The 15,835-nt window shown below is 42.5% G+C and overlaps 1 protein-coding gene across 1 annotated transcript in view; it reads left to right on the top strand.

Annotated features, from left to right (window-relative positions):
* Positions 1 to 15,835, top strand: part of FSTL4 (follistatin like 4) — a 404,792-nt gene that overhangs the window by 363,377 nt on the left and 25,580 nt on the right. Inside the window, exon 7 of the mRNA XM_061613401.1 lies at positions 15,482 to 15,643. Coding sequence (XP_061469385.1) covers positions 15,482 to 15,643 — 162 coding nt within the window. The remainder of the gene's footprint in view (positions 1 to 15,481; positions 15,644 to 15,835) is intronic.

Here is a 15,835-nt window from a genome sequence, read left to right as displayed (position 1 = left end):
CTTTATGTCACACTTCCCCATTAGGGCCCCTACACCACATCTTCGAACCATGCTCACTGCGCAGTCAAAAGAGGTGTAGCGTACCGAACATAAGTGAGGCGGAATAAAGTCGTTAACCGACTGCCCATGCGGATAGGAGAGGTGGTGAATGAGGCGGAACTCTCCAGGCGTCTTTTTAGGCACAATACCCAGTGGTGAAACCCTAAGAGACGGGACGGGAGGGGAAGCGAAGGGGCCCAAAACTCGGCCCGCTTCCCTTTCTTTATTAATCTTATCCAAAACAACCTGTTCCGTGCCCAAGACAGACCTCAGGTTCCTAGACCGGAAGGCAGTCCGGGGCCCTGAATAAGGGATCCGGAAACCATTTGAAAAACCATCTAAGAGGCAACGAGCTTCTTGTGTTAAAGGGTAAAAACTTAATAAGCTTTGCAAAGATGGTAACTTAATTGGGCTGGGGCCCTTTTCCCTGAGTTGCACCAGGGGGTCCCTGCCTGCGCTGCCCCTGGAAGTCTCTATTGCCACCTCGATAAGGTCGGTTCCTAGGGCAGGCAGCGGGTGTGTGTTGGCCCCCGCAGAGTGTACACTCATGCCTGTACCGGCAAGGGTTCCTACTACAGAAGCCACGGGAGCTAAACTCCCAGCAGAGCAGGCGGGGTTGAACCCCCTGCCCCGCTGGCCCACGGGAAGGAACTGGTGTCAATTGTCTAGCTATGAGGTGGCCGCTATCAGTCCTGTCCCCGGCCACCGGCCTTGAATGAGACATGAACTGTAACCATAGTTCAGCCTCCTTCCTATCCCATGGCAAGGAGGTGTCATAGGCCACCCTCATACGAAAAGCCACATCGTAAGAGAGCCACGCCGACCCCATAAACTCTGTATAGCCCCTATAGATAATATCTAAATATTTAATCAGGACCAAACCACGCTGTGGCTGTTTTTGTATAACCACTCCTATGTATGTAATGTAGGCGGGGAGCCAGTTAGCCCAAGTGTGCTCAATTCTGCGCCTCCTGGGCCTGTCCAGCTCCTTCTCCTCCCCCTTTTCCTTGTCCCTCTTAAGAGGCTCCCTATACAACAGGGAAAACAAGTCAATGTATTCCCCATTCCAGATTTTTTCCTTAGTTGCTGGAAGCAAATGGAAACCTAGAGGAGCAGAAGTCTCTCCGAACGGAATGGCACCCTCTTTAATATGTCCCAGGGGGTCACTAATGTTCTGGGGGACCGTTGGAACCCCCGAAGAAGCAGTGGGCTGGGTAGAAATAGCTGCCTCAGCCCCGGTTCCTGTTCGGGGAGCCACCCAAACTTGGTCACAGGCCTCAAGCGATGAGGGTTGTAATTGTTGTGTGTCACTTGCCTGGGCAGCTGGGAGTGTTGTCTGATTGTCAGTCTCAGTGCTGTGTGGAGGAGAAAAAGGCCAAACCTGACCCGGTCCCCAATATGGGTACCCCCATGGTGGCCAGCCCCACGCAGGGCCCGGCCCTTGCAAGCCAGTCACCGCGTACTCACCGGATTTCCCTTCTGACCCAGCCTCCATGGATGACTGTTCAGTGGTGGCACATAGGTCCTGGGTGGGAGTCTCTCCGATCGAGCTGCTGAGACCAGCCTCGATGGCATCCAGACGGGCTAAAATTGAATCCAACAGTGACTGATTAGAAACAGACGCTTGCTGACCTGTGGCTGCGCTGGACTGGCTGCCACAAGGTGAGGCTTGCACTGAATTGGGGGCTCTTCGCGCCTGCCCTCTGGTTCGCTTCGTCGGGGGGGCGCATGCCACAGCAGTAACTAACTGTGCTGGTGGGGATGGATGGGAGGAAGATCCCTCTAGGGCTGTGAGATGAGCCAGGACAGCCGCCCATGGTGGTTCACCATCCCCCGCCCCAGAGACCCCGGGAGGGAAAGATCCCTGACCTGGTCTCGGTGCCCTCCCTTTTCCTTTGGGCCCACCCTGACCCTTTTTTGGCACCATGACAAAAGATCTAGATTTAAAATATATATAGGCAGGCGACCCTTAGCAAGGCCTAGGTAATTTGGCGGAAAATGTTCCTGCCTCCTCCCTCCGTGGTCAGGTTACCAGCCTATCAAACCAAAAGCCTTATATTGAGGGGGGGGAATGCACCCACTCCCTCTCTCCCAGAATCAGGCCCAACCCGCCTTCCAAGGCTGCTAGGCCTGCCCTAAATACTTAGGGAAAATGTGTGTATGCGCCTCCTCCCTCCCAGTGCCCAGCCAAAAGCCTGTAAGTGGGGGGGGAGAGTGCTTTAAACTGGCACTGCTGCACCTGAGGCGGGGCGCCGCCGTGCCACCGCCCGCAACTCCTGCCGCCGCCGCCGCGGAGCCAGGAGAGAAGAGCCGTGCTGTGACGGCCAGAAGGCCCATCAAAGAAGGCCTGCCGCGCTGCTGTAGGTTGCCGCTGTTGCTGCTGCGGAGCTGACAGAGCCCCGCTGGGAAGGCCCGTCGCACTGTGGAGCTGACTGTCGGCGCAAGCGTGGCTCAACAAGGCCCACTAGGCCAAAGCCACGTGGAACTGCTCGTCGGCGCGGCTGAGCAGGGCTGACGCCCAAGCCTCGCGCGCCGCGATCGCGGCCAGCAGGGCCCCTCAGGCTGAAATTGCGTGGCCAGACAAGGTTAGTGCCCGAGCCTCGTGCTCCCCAAAATGGCGCCACCGCCGCTGCCGACTTGCGCTCTAACGCCAAGAGCGCAGGCACTCTGCCGTAGGCACTCTGCCACAATTATGAAGAGGGAGAGGGGGCGTATAGCGCGAGCTTAAATAAGCTCGTATGCCCCGCCCCCTCTAGAAGCGCGCCGTGACTGCGTCACCACAGTCCGGCGCGCTTGCCCTCTCCAGACATGGAGGCTCAGGCTTCACCCAGGCCGCAAACATGCCCGCAACCCGGTAAGTCCTGGGTGCGAAGCGGGGATGCTGCAGAAGGTATTTTTCCAATGCTGCTCCAGCAGTCTCAGAAAGGAGAAATCAGAGAAGGGTCTTCTTCACATATCAGCCTTGTATCTACCAGGAACTGGCTCAATTCCAGTCGAGGCTGGTCCATTATGGTCAATGGGGCCTTGCCCTACCAACCTCTCTCTACCCTTAGCCAGTTCCCATCAGCCTGCCCTCTTACTTGTCCAGAGGGTGGCACTGCTTGTCAGTGGCCTCCTCTTTAGTCTCAGTGTTGCACCTTATAGAACCCAAGAGGGAGGAGGGTAGGGACAAAACTAGTATTAGTTGGCTTTGCCGGTCATTGGCTCTCTGTCCCTTCTGCCCAACCAGTTCCACTGGGCACCAGCTGAGGAAGAAAGATCTGTCAGTTTCAGTTCTCCCAGTTTCTCATTTTTCCAATCTTAAAGTTGGTTCTTTACATTTCTGCAGCAATCTCTCTCTCTCTCTCTCTCTCTCTCTCTCTCTCTCTCTCTCTCTTAAAAAAAATCCTCATGAAAATTCTTTAGAATTCTAGTGCAAATTTGTCCTAATTAATCATTTTTGTTTGCAGTTTTGACTAATGTACACATTTGTCAAGCACTTTATCCTAGTATTATGCATTTTTGTATGTTATTTTACAAATATATTCATTTTTATGCACACTTTGCCTAATATATACATTTTTGTAAACATTGGTTGGTTGGAAAAGTGCATTGCAAAATTCGGATAAGTGTGAATTTTGAGGGATGGCTCTTTGGTTTTTCATATTGTTTTGGTAAAATGTGACCTTGATAAATTTGGCTTTAAATGTGAACTGAACTGAATTTCTCCCTCATCCCTAGTCCTTAACTGGGAAAGAACTGTATTGTGTAGGGTCCTTCTACATCACTTGGTGCGTCTGACATTACCAGAATTGCATAGGAAAGGCACATGCCACAGAGGTTCCCAGACCACCAACATAACATTGAAAGAGGCACTGAAGGATGTGGAAGAGGAATATGAAGAGAAGTACAGGAAACTTTGAATAGCACCATTTTGTGCAAAGTAAAACTACTGATGCTTCTATGAGTTCAGCTATCTTTCATAGTATTTTTTTTCAAGAAGATGGAATGAATTGAGTTCTATGTTCTCTCCTTGCTTGAATAGTTAATAGGGGTCATAAAGAAAAGTAGGTATGCTGGTAATATGCTTCCCCGCCATATGTACTCATATCACATTAGAGGTTTATATTTTATACATCAAGTTTAGCAAAAGAACAACCATTTATCATTTCTAACAGAAAGTTCTTTTGGGGATGAAGAGCCTCATAAAACAGTAATCTGCTATGAAAATGGATGGTTTGCAAACCAAAAGACCCCAAGTGCAGGGAATCATTTTCCTTGGTGGCTGCACTGTAGAATAAGTTGCCATAAATCATGTAACGGCTTTCATGAAAATGGCTACCAAAGGTGGTTAGCTTCTCAATCCAATTTCAGAGTTCCTTCAGGAGAGTTTTCTAGTAATAGACACCCATTTTGAAGAATGCAATAGAAAAACAGAAAGGTAGAGAAATTCCTCCCATCGCAAGGAACCAGAAGGCAAATGATTAATCTGTCTATGTAAATAATTGATGGAACAGTACAATGCTCTTTCACTTGAAAACTGTACACCTGAATCTGTCATCTTTGTGTTACACTCACACTGGGGCACCACTGTTACAGGACTGAGCATTTTATCTATAAATAGATTGTTCTCCTTTTGTCTTGGTCCTGCATTCTCTCAGGGATTCCTTCAGCATTGTGTGCTGAATTATGCCTTACATATTATTTACTTCCATTGTAATTGATTTGTTTTGTGGGGGAATTGTGATAGGTTTTTGAATGCATCAGATTTTCACACCACATGTGCTACCTTTACAAACTGTCGAATCAATTTTAAAAAAACCCAACAACAATGAAGGGGATATATGGAAAACAAGTCTATGTGAGAGGATGGGTGAGGGGTGAAGGCAGATACAACATTCTAAAAGATGCCACAGCTGGTTCCTTATCCACAGCATGAGAACTCAGACTGGTTACAGATGTGTATACCAGCAAGGTGGATGCTGGATAAGGGTGGGTGGATTACCCACTACCCCTACTATTCATTCCACTCCTTTATTGTTCTATTGGGATTGTTCTGCCCTGTATTCAACTCTTCCATAATTCCAGTATCACTAGAAATATTTCTCCAATTAATTCCTGAATTATAGCATATGTAGTTGTTATGGATCAAAGGATTTGTCAATTTTGTTTCTCATTTTTCCAATTTTAAATTCAGTTCTCTACATTTCTGCAGCAATTTGCAGGGTGGTTGTTTTTTTTAAAAAAAACCTCATGAAAATTCTTCAACATTTTAGTGAGAATTTCTCCCAATAAACACATTTTAGTATGCAGTTTTGGCTGATGTACACATTTTTGATGTGGACATTTTCAATCAGGCAACTACAAAATATTTTATGCAGGAAATGAGAAATTAAGAAGAAATGGGGTTGCTTTAATAGTGAGAAGTGATGTAGCAAAAGCAGCTACAACACAAGGTCTGAGTGAGTTATATGAATGAGATTTAACTGGAAACCTATTAACATAACCATCATCCAAGTCTATATTCCAAAGGCAAACACAGAAGAAAAGGAGTTGCAGAGATTTTATACAGAAGTACAGGAAAAAACTGATCACACACCAAAACAAGATGTTCTGATAATCATGGGGGACTGGAATGCAGAAGTAGGGAAGAGAGGGAAACTAGAAATTGTGGGGAAATGGGGCTCAGGAGACAGAAATGAAGCAGGAGAAAGACTTATTGACACATTTTTGAGCAACCGAAAAGATGACTGTACACGTGGACATCACCAAATGGTCAATATAGGAATGAAATTGATTTTATAATTGGTAGCAGAAGATGGAGAAGTTCCATACTTTCTGTGAAAACAAGACCAGAAGGAGATTGCTGTAAAAGGGCTATTCTTTTTTCTTTTGAAAGGTTGTCATGAGTAGGAGTCGGTGTGTGGTTGCTGATGACTCTGTTTATTGATAAGAGATACGTTTCTAGGATCCAACCCTAAGGAACCTTCAGATGAGAAGGGATGTTGTCATCAAGCCTGCAGATAAGGGTGGTGCTGTTGTGGTACTTAACACTACAGACTATATAGCAGAAGGTCAAAGACAACTAAAGGATGAAACAGCATATAGACTTCTTGACAAAGACATCACCACAGATCTCAATACTCATATCATTACATCTATACAAAACCTTACAAGTAGGAAACTTCTTAAAGAGGAGACTGCTGATCTCCTTGTTAATCCAAATGCCACCCCTGGAAGGTTTTACATGCTGCCTAAAATCCACAAAGCCAACAATCCTGGTCGCCCAATTGTCTCTGGTAACAACACTGAAAGGATTTCTCTGTACATTGATTTAAATTTACAAAACATGGTGCAAAACCTCCCATCATATATCAAAGACACCAAGGACTGGAGTCTTTAAACAAGCAGTATCAATTCCACAACAATACTATACTAGCTACTTTAGATGTCACATCTCTTTACACCAATATACTACATAATGATGGGATTCAGGCTTTAAATGAGTTCCTTAACACCAGAGATACGAACAATCCTCCAACAGAGGTTCTCACAACTTTAGCTACACTAGTTCTGACTTGTAACAACTTTACATTCAATGGAGAACACTACCTGCAACTACAAGGCACAGCTATGGGGACTCGCATGGGTCCATCATATGCAAATCTCTTTATAGGTAAACTGGAACATGAGATCCTCAAAAAGGCCATCAACAAACCACATATGATGGCGATACATTGATGACATCTTTATGGTCTGGACAAATGGTAAAGAGAGTTTAGAACAATTTAAAAATTACATCAACTCTATCCATCCATCTATTAAGTTTACATTTAATAGTACAAATTACAATCCGCACATCCCTTTTCTGGATGTCCTTCTCACCACTGAAAACAACAAAATAGCCACTGATCTCTACAGCAAACCCACTGATGCCCACACCTATTTAAACTGGAAATCCTGCCATCCTAAGCATGTAAAGAGAAACACTGTGTATAGCTTAACTCTGAGAATCAAACTTATTTGCAACACTGAAGATAAATACCAGAGAAGGATCAGTGAACTTAAAAAACACCTTCTTCTAAGAGGATATCTTCCACATATTATTGACTGCAACATCCACCGAGCCTCCGTTCTGTCCAGAGAAAACCTCCTCCATCATACTGAGGTGTCAAAGAGCAGAGAGCAATGGATTCCATTTGTGGTTGATTTCCATCCAGCATCTCCTAACTATCACCGAGCAATCAGGGAGAGCTACCCATTGCTGGCAAACTCTGAACATCTTGCTAGAGCCATCAGCAAGCCTCCTGATGTAGCATTTCGCTAGCCTCCTAATTTGCACAGACTGTTGGTGAGAGCTATGCTTAAGCCACCTATTACCAATCCAGGGTCTCATCCTTGTCACTCCAAACACTGTATCACCTGTGTGTACCTCAGGGAGACAGCCACTTTTACAAGCACTAGGACAGGCAGGACCTATTACATCAAACAGAACATCACCTGCAGGTCCTGCAATATAATTTACGTCATTGAATGCAAAAGACCAGGATGTCATATCCAATATGTAGCAAAGACCACAACTGACCTACGCTCATGCTTCAGGAACCACAATTCAGTAATTTTCAGAAAAAAAAGTGGAGCAACCAGTTGCAAAGCATTTTAACATCAAGGGTCACAGCCTGTTGGACTTTTCCATAACAGCGATAGAGATGCCAGCAGATCCAGCAGCATTGACCAAAAGGGAGAACTTTTGGATATACTCTCTGGACACTTTGGCACCCCATGGCCTGAACCTGGAGGACAGTACCACCACTTCTTAGCTTCTGCAAATGAAGCCCCTCTGAGCATTCCATCCTCAAAGCTCTATCACTGCCACCTTGGTAACAGCATTTGTATGTTAGCAGCTGATGAAGGCGGAAGCTGAAACGTTTTGTAAATACAATAAAAACCTCTGTTTTGTTAATCACAATTATGTTCATATATTTTAAGTGATTAATGGAATCCTTATAGGGGTCCAGAGCAAGCTTGAGAATATATATATATATATATATATATATATATATATATATATATATATATATATATATATATATATATATATATATATATAGGCTTTTTATATGTTTTATGCTACTTTTATATATAGTTATGGTGTTGCACTTACAAAAGTTTTGAAGTTGCTTTGAATTTTTGGTGTATTATTGTTATGCTGGTCTAATGTTTTGAGCCACCTTAGGAAAAGTTTCATTTTTATTGATTAATTAAACTAATTAATATTATCAGTTAGTTATTATTTAATTAAACTAATTAATAAACTAGGTGCAACAAGAACGACTGCTTTTCAAAGGTTAAGTGTTAACTGGGTAAATCACTGTCTGTGGGAAGGTGGAGAAGGAATTACTATTATTATTAAAATTTCAGAAAATAATATGTACAGCACATTCCTATACATGTCTAAAGAAGCAAGTCCCATTCAGTGGGGTTTACTCCCAGGTAAATGGGTATAGGATTGTAATGTGGAACTTGGCTTCAATATGTTTTCATTTGTATGTATTCACGTATGGTTCTGTCCTTGATTTAAGGCATGAAAACAGTTAATTAACAGATTTGTATAAACATCAACAATTTGCCCATGTTAACAAAACACTGAGTGAGTTTGCCTATTGCCTTTTATAGATACCCTTAGAAAATAGGTCATATTAAAGATATGATATAAAAAATGTAAATGTACTGCCTTCAAGTCAATTCTGACTTATGGCGACCCTATGAATAGGGTTTTCATGAGGCTGAGAGGCAGTGACTGGCCCAAGGTCACCTAATTAGCTTCATGGCTATGTGGGGATTCGAACCCTTGTCTTCCAGATTGTAGTCCAACACCTTAACCACTACACTACACTGGCTCTCAAAAGATATGATATAATGCCTGCTAAAATTAGTTTGCCCATGGACGTAATGGGAATTGTTCAGAAGCATAATGCTGTTAATATGTTGGACTTTTCACTCTTATTAATTTACTAAAGAGAAAGGTGGCTTCTGTAGTAGCCTCAGTACACAAATCTCTTTCTTTCAGGTAGAAAATCTAAGAAATTTGGCATGTATTCCCCCAGACAGTCCATGATTAGTAGGCTTGGGAAGGTCAAAAACCATGCTGTCAGCCTGGTGTGTGAAGCTTATTGTAACGAATGACAGAAGGTATCCTAATAGCACAATTGGCCTTGATAGTTTTATGGATAAAATAAAACAAACCCAATGCCTAATGTAATATGAAAGCTAGGCTCAGTTCTGATCTTTGCTCTCCATAACTGCCTCCGGTCACTTCAGTTCAAGTTACACCAGAGCTGTATTTTTTTAGATCTTTAAAAAACAAAAGGGCTGGGAATCACACTGTCATTTCTGATTCCGTTTATAGTATTAACAAGAACTGGTGACTTGAGAGCTATTTTAGGGATCAGTAGGTAGGCAAGAGAATAGAATCTTTCTGCTGATAGCCACTGGAAAGAAATTCCTTAAGGGATTTTGTAGATAAATATAATTACTGGATGTTCTTTCTTATTGAAAATAATAACATTGGGGACATCTTAGACCTTCTATAAAAGGCCTCCAGCAAGTTTAACTTGGATGTTAATGTTCCAGATTGAGTCACCATACATACAAAAACATTGCATGGTAGTGCTGTGCATCAGAAGGTTGTCAGTCATTGTGCCATCAGACTCAATGTTATGAACTGGGTTAGCTCAGTTCAGTGAGTATTGCCCATCAGTGACACACATGAAAACACGTAGGCAAGTTTTTGAAAAAATACCAGATTAAAGCACAATCCCAGTTTTCGTGTGTGTGTGTGTGTCTGGCATACAAATTAGTGCCAAGATGAGATGATGGATGAAAAGAAAGGCAAGAGTTCTTCATGGATTCTACCTCTCATAAATGGCTACTTCAGAAGAAAAAATGAAGTTCACAAAAATGTGGTGCATGTTGAGTATAAATAAGAAATTAGTTTTCTAACATGCAGTCTGCATTTAGTTTCTCTCTCTGCATTGTTTTTCTGAACTCCTGAACTGCTATGGGCATACCACTCTGTTGCTGATTTTCGTTGTTTTGGTAGCACTGTAAAGAGTAGATGTAGCACCTAACCCCTTCTTTTTTCAGTTCTTGTGTAGACACCAACCAAAACTATTTTAGAATACCATTTTAAATTACGGTTTCCAGCATTTGTATCTGGAAGCATACTGCCTCCGCTTATGGAGGCAGAGCATAGCCATTATGGCTAGTAGCCACCGATAGCCTTTTCCTCCATGAATTTGTCTGAAATGAATTTATATAGTAGTGCAATGTGGAGCTCCTTGCTCCAAGAGATCTACTCATCTCCCTTTTTTATAGTGTTCAGGAAAACACTGCTGATACAATAGGTTTTTGGCTTGGCTAATAGCATTTTTATATCCTAATATATGTTTTTAATCTGCTGTGATTTGTTCTGGATTTTACTGGGTTTGTGTTTAATAGTAATTATGATTTGTAGCTTTTTCAGTGACATATAACAATGTTGGGTGCTTTATAGATAAAGCATAAAGGTGGTGTACAAATATCTAAAGTACTTAAATAACATGTCGTTCATTGAGAGAACACTCGTGAATGCCCGCGATAATTAAGTCAAGAGCCACGTGAGATCATTCATCCAATTGTGAAGGGTGTTGGAACAGCGTATAAAAGGCTGCTCCTTCTTTCCCACTCTTGCCTTTTTCACCCCGCGGCACCCACCCTCCCTCCCTTGTCAGCTTGGGCTTTGCTGGTCGCCAAATGGGGCCGAGTAGGAATTTTGGGGGGGGGATCCTGATTTCAGAATCCCTTTGGTTTTGCCTACTCCATGCTGCTTGGGTTTAATTCAATTGGCTTTGCGGTTGGGTTGGGTTGGGTTGCGTCTGCATTGGCTGGCATAGAATTCGGGCAGGTGAGGTATATAGGAATTATATTTAGGCGGTTAAGGCATCCTGAAAAAGGGGCACTCCCCAGGGAACCATCAGGGCTTCACGTTTGGTGGGGATCTGGGTAGTGTCCTTGTGGGACTGGCTTGCGCATCATGGTGAACGCCTGTACGGTGGGGCCATGGTGTGGAGGTTGGAACCATGCACATGGCTCCAAGAGCAAGGAGGGAGGAGTCCACCCACATCCTTGACTCTGGAGTTATGTAATTTTGAGAATTGATGCCTTTAGAAGGTGGGAGTGGAGTCCCACGTAGTTAGGTTTTGCCTCACCTGCCCGAAGTTATTATATTTGAATAATTGGCTGTCTTGCTTTGGATTTAGTATGTTATATTTAATAAATATAACATTATTCCAATCTTGTGTCACGAGTCTTCTTTGTGTGGTGGCAATAGATGGTTTTGATGTGTTTCTGGCGAAATGCAAAGGAGTTTAGATGTGGAGGTGCACAAAACTGAAGACTTTGAAAAGGGAAGATGAAAAGGGAAGAAGGATGTATTTTTAAATTGAAAGCAAAGGGCAAATTGTAAAAGTTAAGTCATGGTTTTACAGAAGCTACCACTGCTGGCAAGGGAGTTACTAATTGGTTCATTACATTAATACTTGGTTTTAAGTTTTGTTTTGCTTTGTACATAAGAAGATCATGCAAGATCAGGCCAGTGGCCCATCTAGTTTAGCATCCTGGACTAATAAATACAATCATAGCAGCAGCAGCAGCAGTAACAAAAACAATTTAAGCAGTAGAAAGATGTAACAGGCTACCAAGTACAGGTTGTTGGGTATGCTTTAACTTGGATTCTTGCACTAGGAAGGCAGTTGGACTCCATGGCTTTAGAGGTCCCTTGCAACTCTACTGTCCTATGATTCTATGAAAAATACTCTGATGTCAAAAGGAACAAGCCATCTACCTTTTAATCATTGGGTTAGACAAGATAGTAGCAGATTACAACAGAAACAAGGCCTTGTGGGCAGTGACATCATAACAACATGACAAGCTGGCTTGGAGAGAAAAACAGTGTAAGGCCTCATCTACACAGTGGTTTACTGTGTGTTTGATGCTACTCACATCTCCTTTAAATTTGCATGGTTCACATGTTACCGGCAAACAGAAGCTATCATGCAGTTATATTCCTCCTGTAAATCCCTACTAACCCAATCCACTGATAATACGAAAAGTGGAGAAAAAAGTCTCCACTACATTTCTCTAGTGCTTGCAGATGCTTTGCTCCAATGCTTTTAAGTGGTATGTCAGTCATTCCCCTCTCCACACCCACTATCTCCTCCTCCCTTCTTTCATTTTGTTTCCTGTGAACTGACAAGCAACTTTCGGCTACTCTCCTCCATTCTGTTGGCCTTTTTTTATGTTGCTGCAAATGATGCCTTTTTTTCTTTTCCCCCTAACTTATGCACAAAAGCATAACACTGCTCAAACAAAGATTTATTTTCAGCTGTATCCTACCAACCATATGCAGGGAAAACACAGATATTCGCACTTCTGGGTTATTTTTAAAGGAACCTACTGCAGCTGGTAGAACAGACTGAGCATGCTTGATCACCTAGCAACCAGAGGGAGTGGAAATGTATAATTAGAGGGTGTGGCCACAAGGAAACAGTGAGACTAATCCTTCCCAAAGGAATGCCTACTTGTGTAAATGAGAAAAACCAATTGGCAGCTAACATTGAGCAGGAACTCTGGACAGTGCAATCTATTATGAAGATAAAAGCAGTGTATTTACAATGAAAAACTGCTCCCATGTAGATGAGACATAAGAAAATGGATGCATCTAAACAAACTGAAATACATAATGCAAAATTCAAGGTGCTGAAAAAAATCAGGGAGCTTTTCAATAAGGGTGAAGTTTCAGAACAAAATGCAAGGATAGTAAATTTTAACAGCAGCTGTACACAGCACTAGCTGTTTGATAAATGTCTGTTTTCTCAAATGGGGTCTTATTCCATCCTTGTGGCCCTTTAGAGACAAATGAATTCAAACTACCCTTTTTATTGGATCACCTGTTAGAAAAATGCTCAAACTTTTGATTTTCTCAGAAATCCTCTTCAGACAGGAAAACAACGTTCTTCAACATGGTCCTTCAGGATACATATAACTCTCACCGATGCTAATAGGGTTAATTGTATAGCAAAGGAAATTCAGCCAAAATTGCAAGTGTATCGTGTGTATACTTAACCGTGATTCTTACCTAATAAGAGCTTCGTCAACTTTCAAAATAGGGCAGTTTCATTATATAGCAAACTCCTGTTGCCACATTTACCATTATTTCAAAACTAAACTTATCATCCTGCTTTTCAGGAACTAATCCCTTAAAACTGAGAGTTTTGTTCAGTGAAGTCATTGCACAAGTAGATATCCTTCTATTTGTGTAATAGAACTTCTTCTTCTCCCCCTCACTCCCCCCCAATATTCTCCCAAATCTGCTCTGGGGGTCCCCACATTCCCTCTGGATCTGATGGAGGAGGGAGAAGTGGGAGAGAAAGTTACATTGCCCATGCAGAAGTCATTTCTCATGTGCAATGACTTCTTTCGATTCACCCCCCAGGGATGAGAATATGAGAGCTGCAGAAGAATCCTGAATGTGCCAGCTACTGTGTAGTCAGCCACTTTTGTATATAAGCCAATATTATTATTTATTAAATTTACATCCCACTCTTCCTCACAGTAGAAGCCCAGGGCAGCAAACAAAAACACAATTACCTAAGGAGGTGGTGAGCTCTCCAACACTGGAGGCATTCAAGAGGCAGCTGGACAGCCACCTGTTGAACATGCTTTAATCTGGATTCCTGCATTGAGCAGGGGGTTGGGCTTGATGGCCTTATAGGCCCCTTCCAACTCTATGATTCTATAAAGCATCATAAAAAAGGATATTAAAATATATTAAAACAAAACATCTTCAAAAACATTTTTTAAAAGCTTTAAAAACATCTTAAAAAGCAATTCTAACACAGATGCAGACTAGAGCTGAGACAAATATCATTTTTAGATTTTGTTGTTGCTTTGGTTGAAACATGTGGACATGGGGGAGGGGGATGAAAAAGGTTAATGAAACTGCCTTCTCACTGCTGCCATCACTTGTTTCATGGTCCTGTTGATGGCTGTGAATAAACTTGTGGATTTTAAAAGAAAAAGAAAAAGATGTGCACCATGCTGGGAATGTATTCACCACTTTTTTCAAGTTTCCAGCATAGCTGCTCCTGGTTTGCCTCCCCAAACCTTTGAAATGTCCCCTCCCCACCGCAACTTTGCAGCCTGAAAAAAAGAGTGGTGAAGGATAGGGGTTATATTTCAGCTCAACATTAAGATACACCACAAGCACAGAATTCACCTTTTTGCATGCTGCCACAAAAATGCATTTATTTATTTATTATTTGATTTATATCCCACCCTTCCTCCCGGCAGGAGCCCAGGGTGGCACATTTGTGATGGCATAAATAATTCTCATTTTGCCCATTTTCATCTCGGACCTAACCAAAGGTTGGCCCATTAAAATGCTGGTTTACCAACACTGCCCTACATAGGGTTGGGCTACTGGTAGGGATGGGGGGAAAACTGGACTTAGTTTGCATTAAAGAAAGAATTGCACTGGCTACCTATTAGATACCAGGCTAAGTTGAAGGTTCTAGTTTTAGTGTACAAAGCCCTATACAGCTTGGGACCAGGATACCTGAAATACCATCTTACCCCTTATATACCCAGTCGATCACTGCGCTCTGCAGGTGAGGGCCTCCTGAAGTTACCATCTTATCAGGAGGTCCGTTCTGCACAACATAGGAAATGGACCTTAGTGTAGTGGCACCTACCCTGTGGAATTCCCTCCCCTTAAATATTAGGCAGGCACTATCTCTGTTACCTTTTTGGTGCCTACTGAAGACTTTCAACAAGCCTTTTAAATTGAGAACTTATCCCAGTCTGCATCTGTGTTGGAAGTGCTTTTTAATATGTTTTTAAACCTTTTCTTTCTTTTTTTTAAAAAAAGATCTTTTTAAAGCTTTTAAAAATGTTTTTAAAGGTGTTTTGTTTTAATATACTGAATTTTAAAGTCTGTTTTTATGATGTTTTAAAGTGTTTTTAGTGTTTTTGTTTGCCACCCTGGGCTCCTACTGGGAGGATGGGCGGGATATAAATCTAATAATAAATAAATAAATACATTCAAATCTATCAAATGTGCATTTTCTGAAACACTATGAGAACCGAAGCACAGTCATCCCTTCAAAAATCACACTTACCCAAATTTTGCAATGAAGTTCTCCATGGAAACATCAAAACTGCCTTAGACATTGGTCCGTCTAGGTTAGTATTGTCTGCACTAACAATACACACACACACACACACACAAACTGTCAGGAGAAAGATACAGAATTGCATGTAACTGATGGTTTGGCCTGTTGGGTGTTAGTGAATTTCAGGGAAGAATAAGAGCTGACATCTGGCAGCTTAATTTAAAATCACCAATTCCTTTTTTTCTCCACAGTGCCACCAGTGATTCGTGTCTATCCTGAAACCCAGGCACAAGAACCGGGTGTATCAGCAAGCCTCAAATGTCATGCTGAGGGCATCCCAAATCCCAAAATTTCCTGGCTGAAGAATGGCATAGGTATCATGCCCAAATTGTCTAAGCAACTGATGCTATTAGGTAAGAGTAAGAAAAGTTGGCTTTATCTAATGTAAGCCTGAGTTAAATGGAACAGAATTTGTCTTTTTTCCCCTTTGCTCATTCACAGTAATATTTCAACTGCTGTTCAACCTTTCTATTGCTTCTTTGGTGAAATCTGGAACAAGTGCTGTGTTGGTTGAACAGCATCCAGGGTAGGATGGTTTTTACTTC

The sequence above is a fragment of the Rhineura floridana genome, chromosome 3 (genome assembly GCF_030035675.1).
Source record: "Rhineura floridana isolate rRhiFlo1 chromosome 3, rRhiFlo1.hap2, whole genome shotgun sequence".
Lineage (NCBI taxonomy): Eukaryota > Metazoa > Chordata > Lepidosauria > Squamata > Rhineuridae > Rhineura > Rhineura floridana.
The sequence above is the reverse complement of the archived record's forward strand: the minus strand, read 5'-3'. Positions and strand labels throughout refer to the sequence as shown.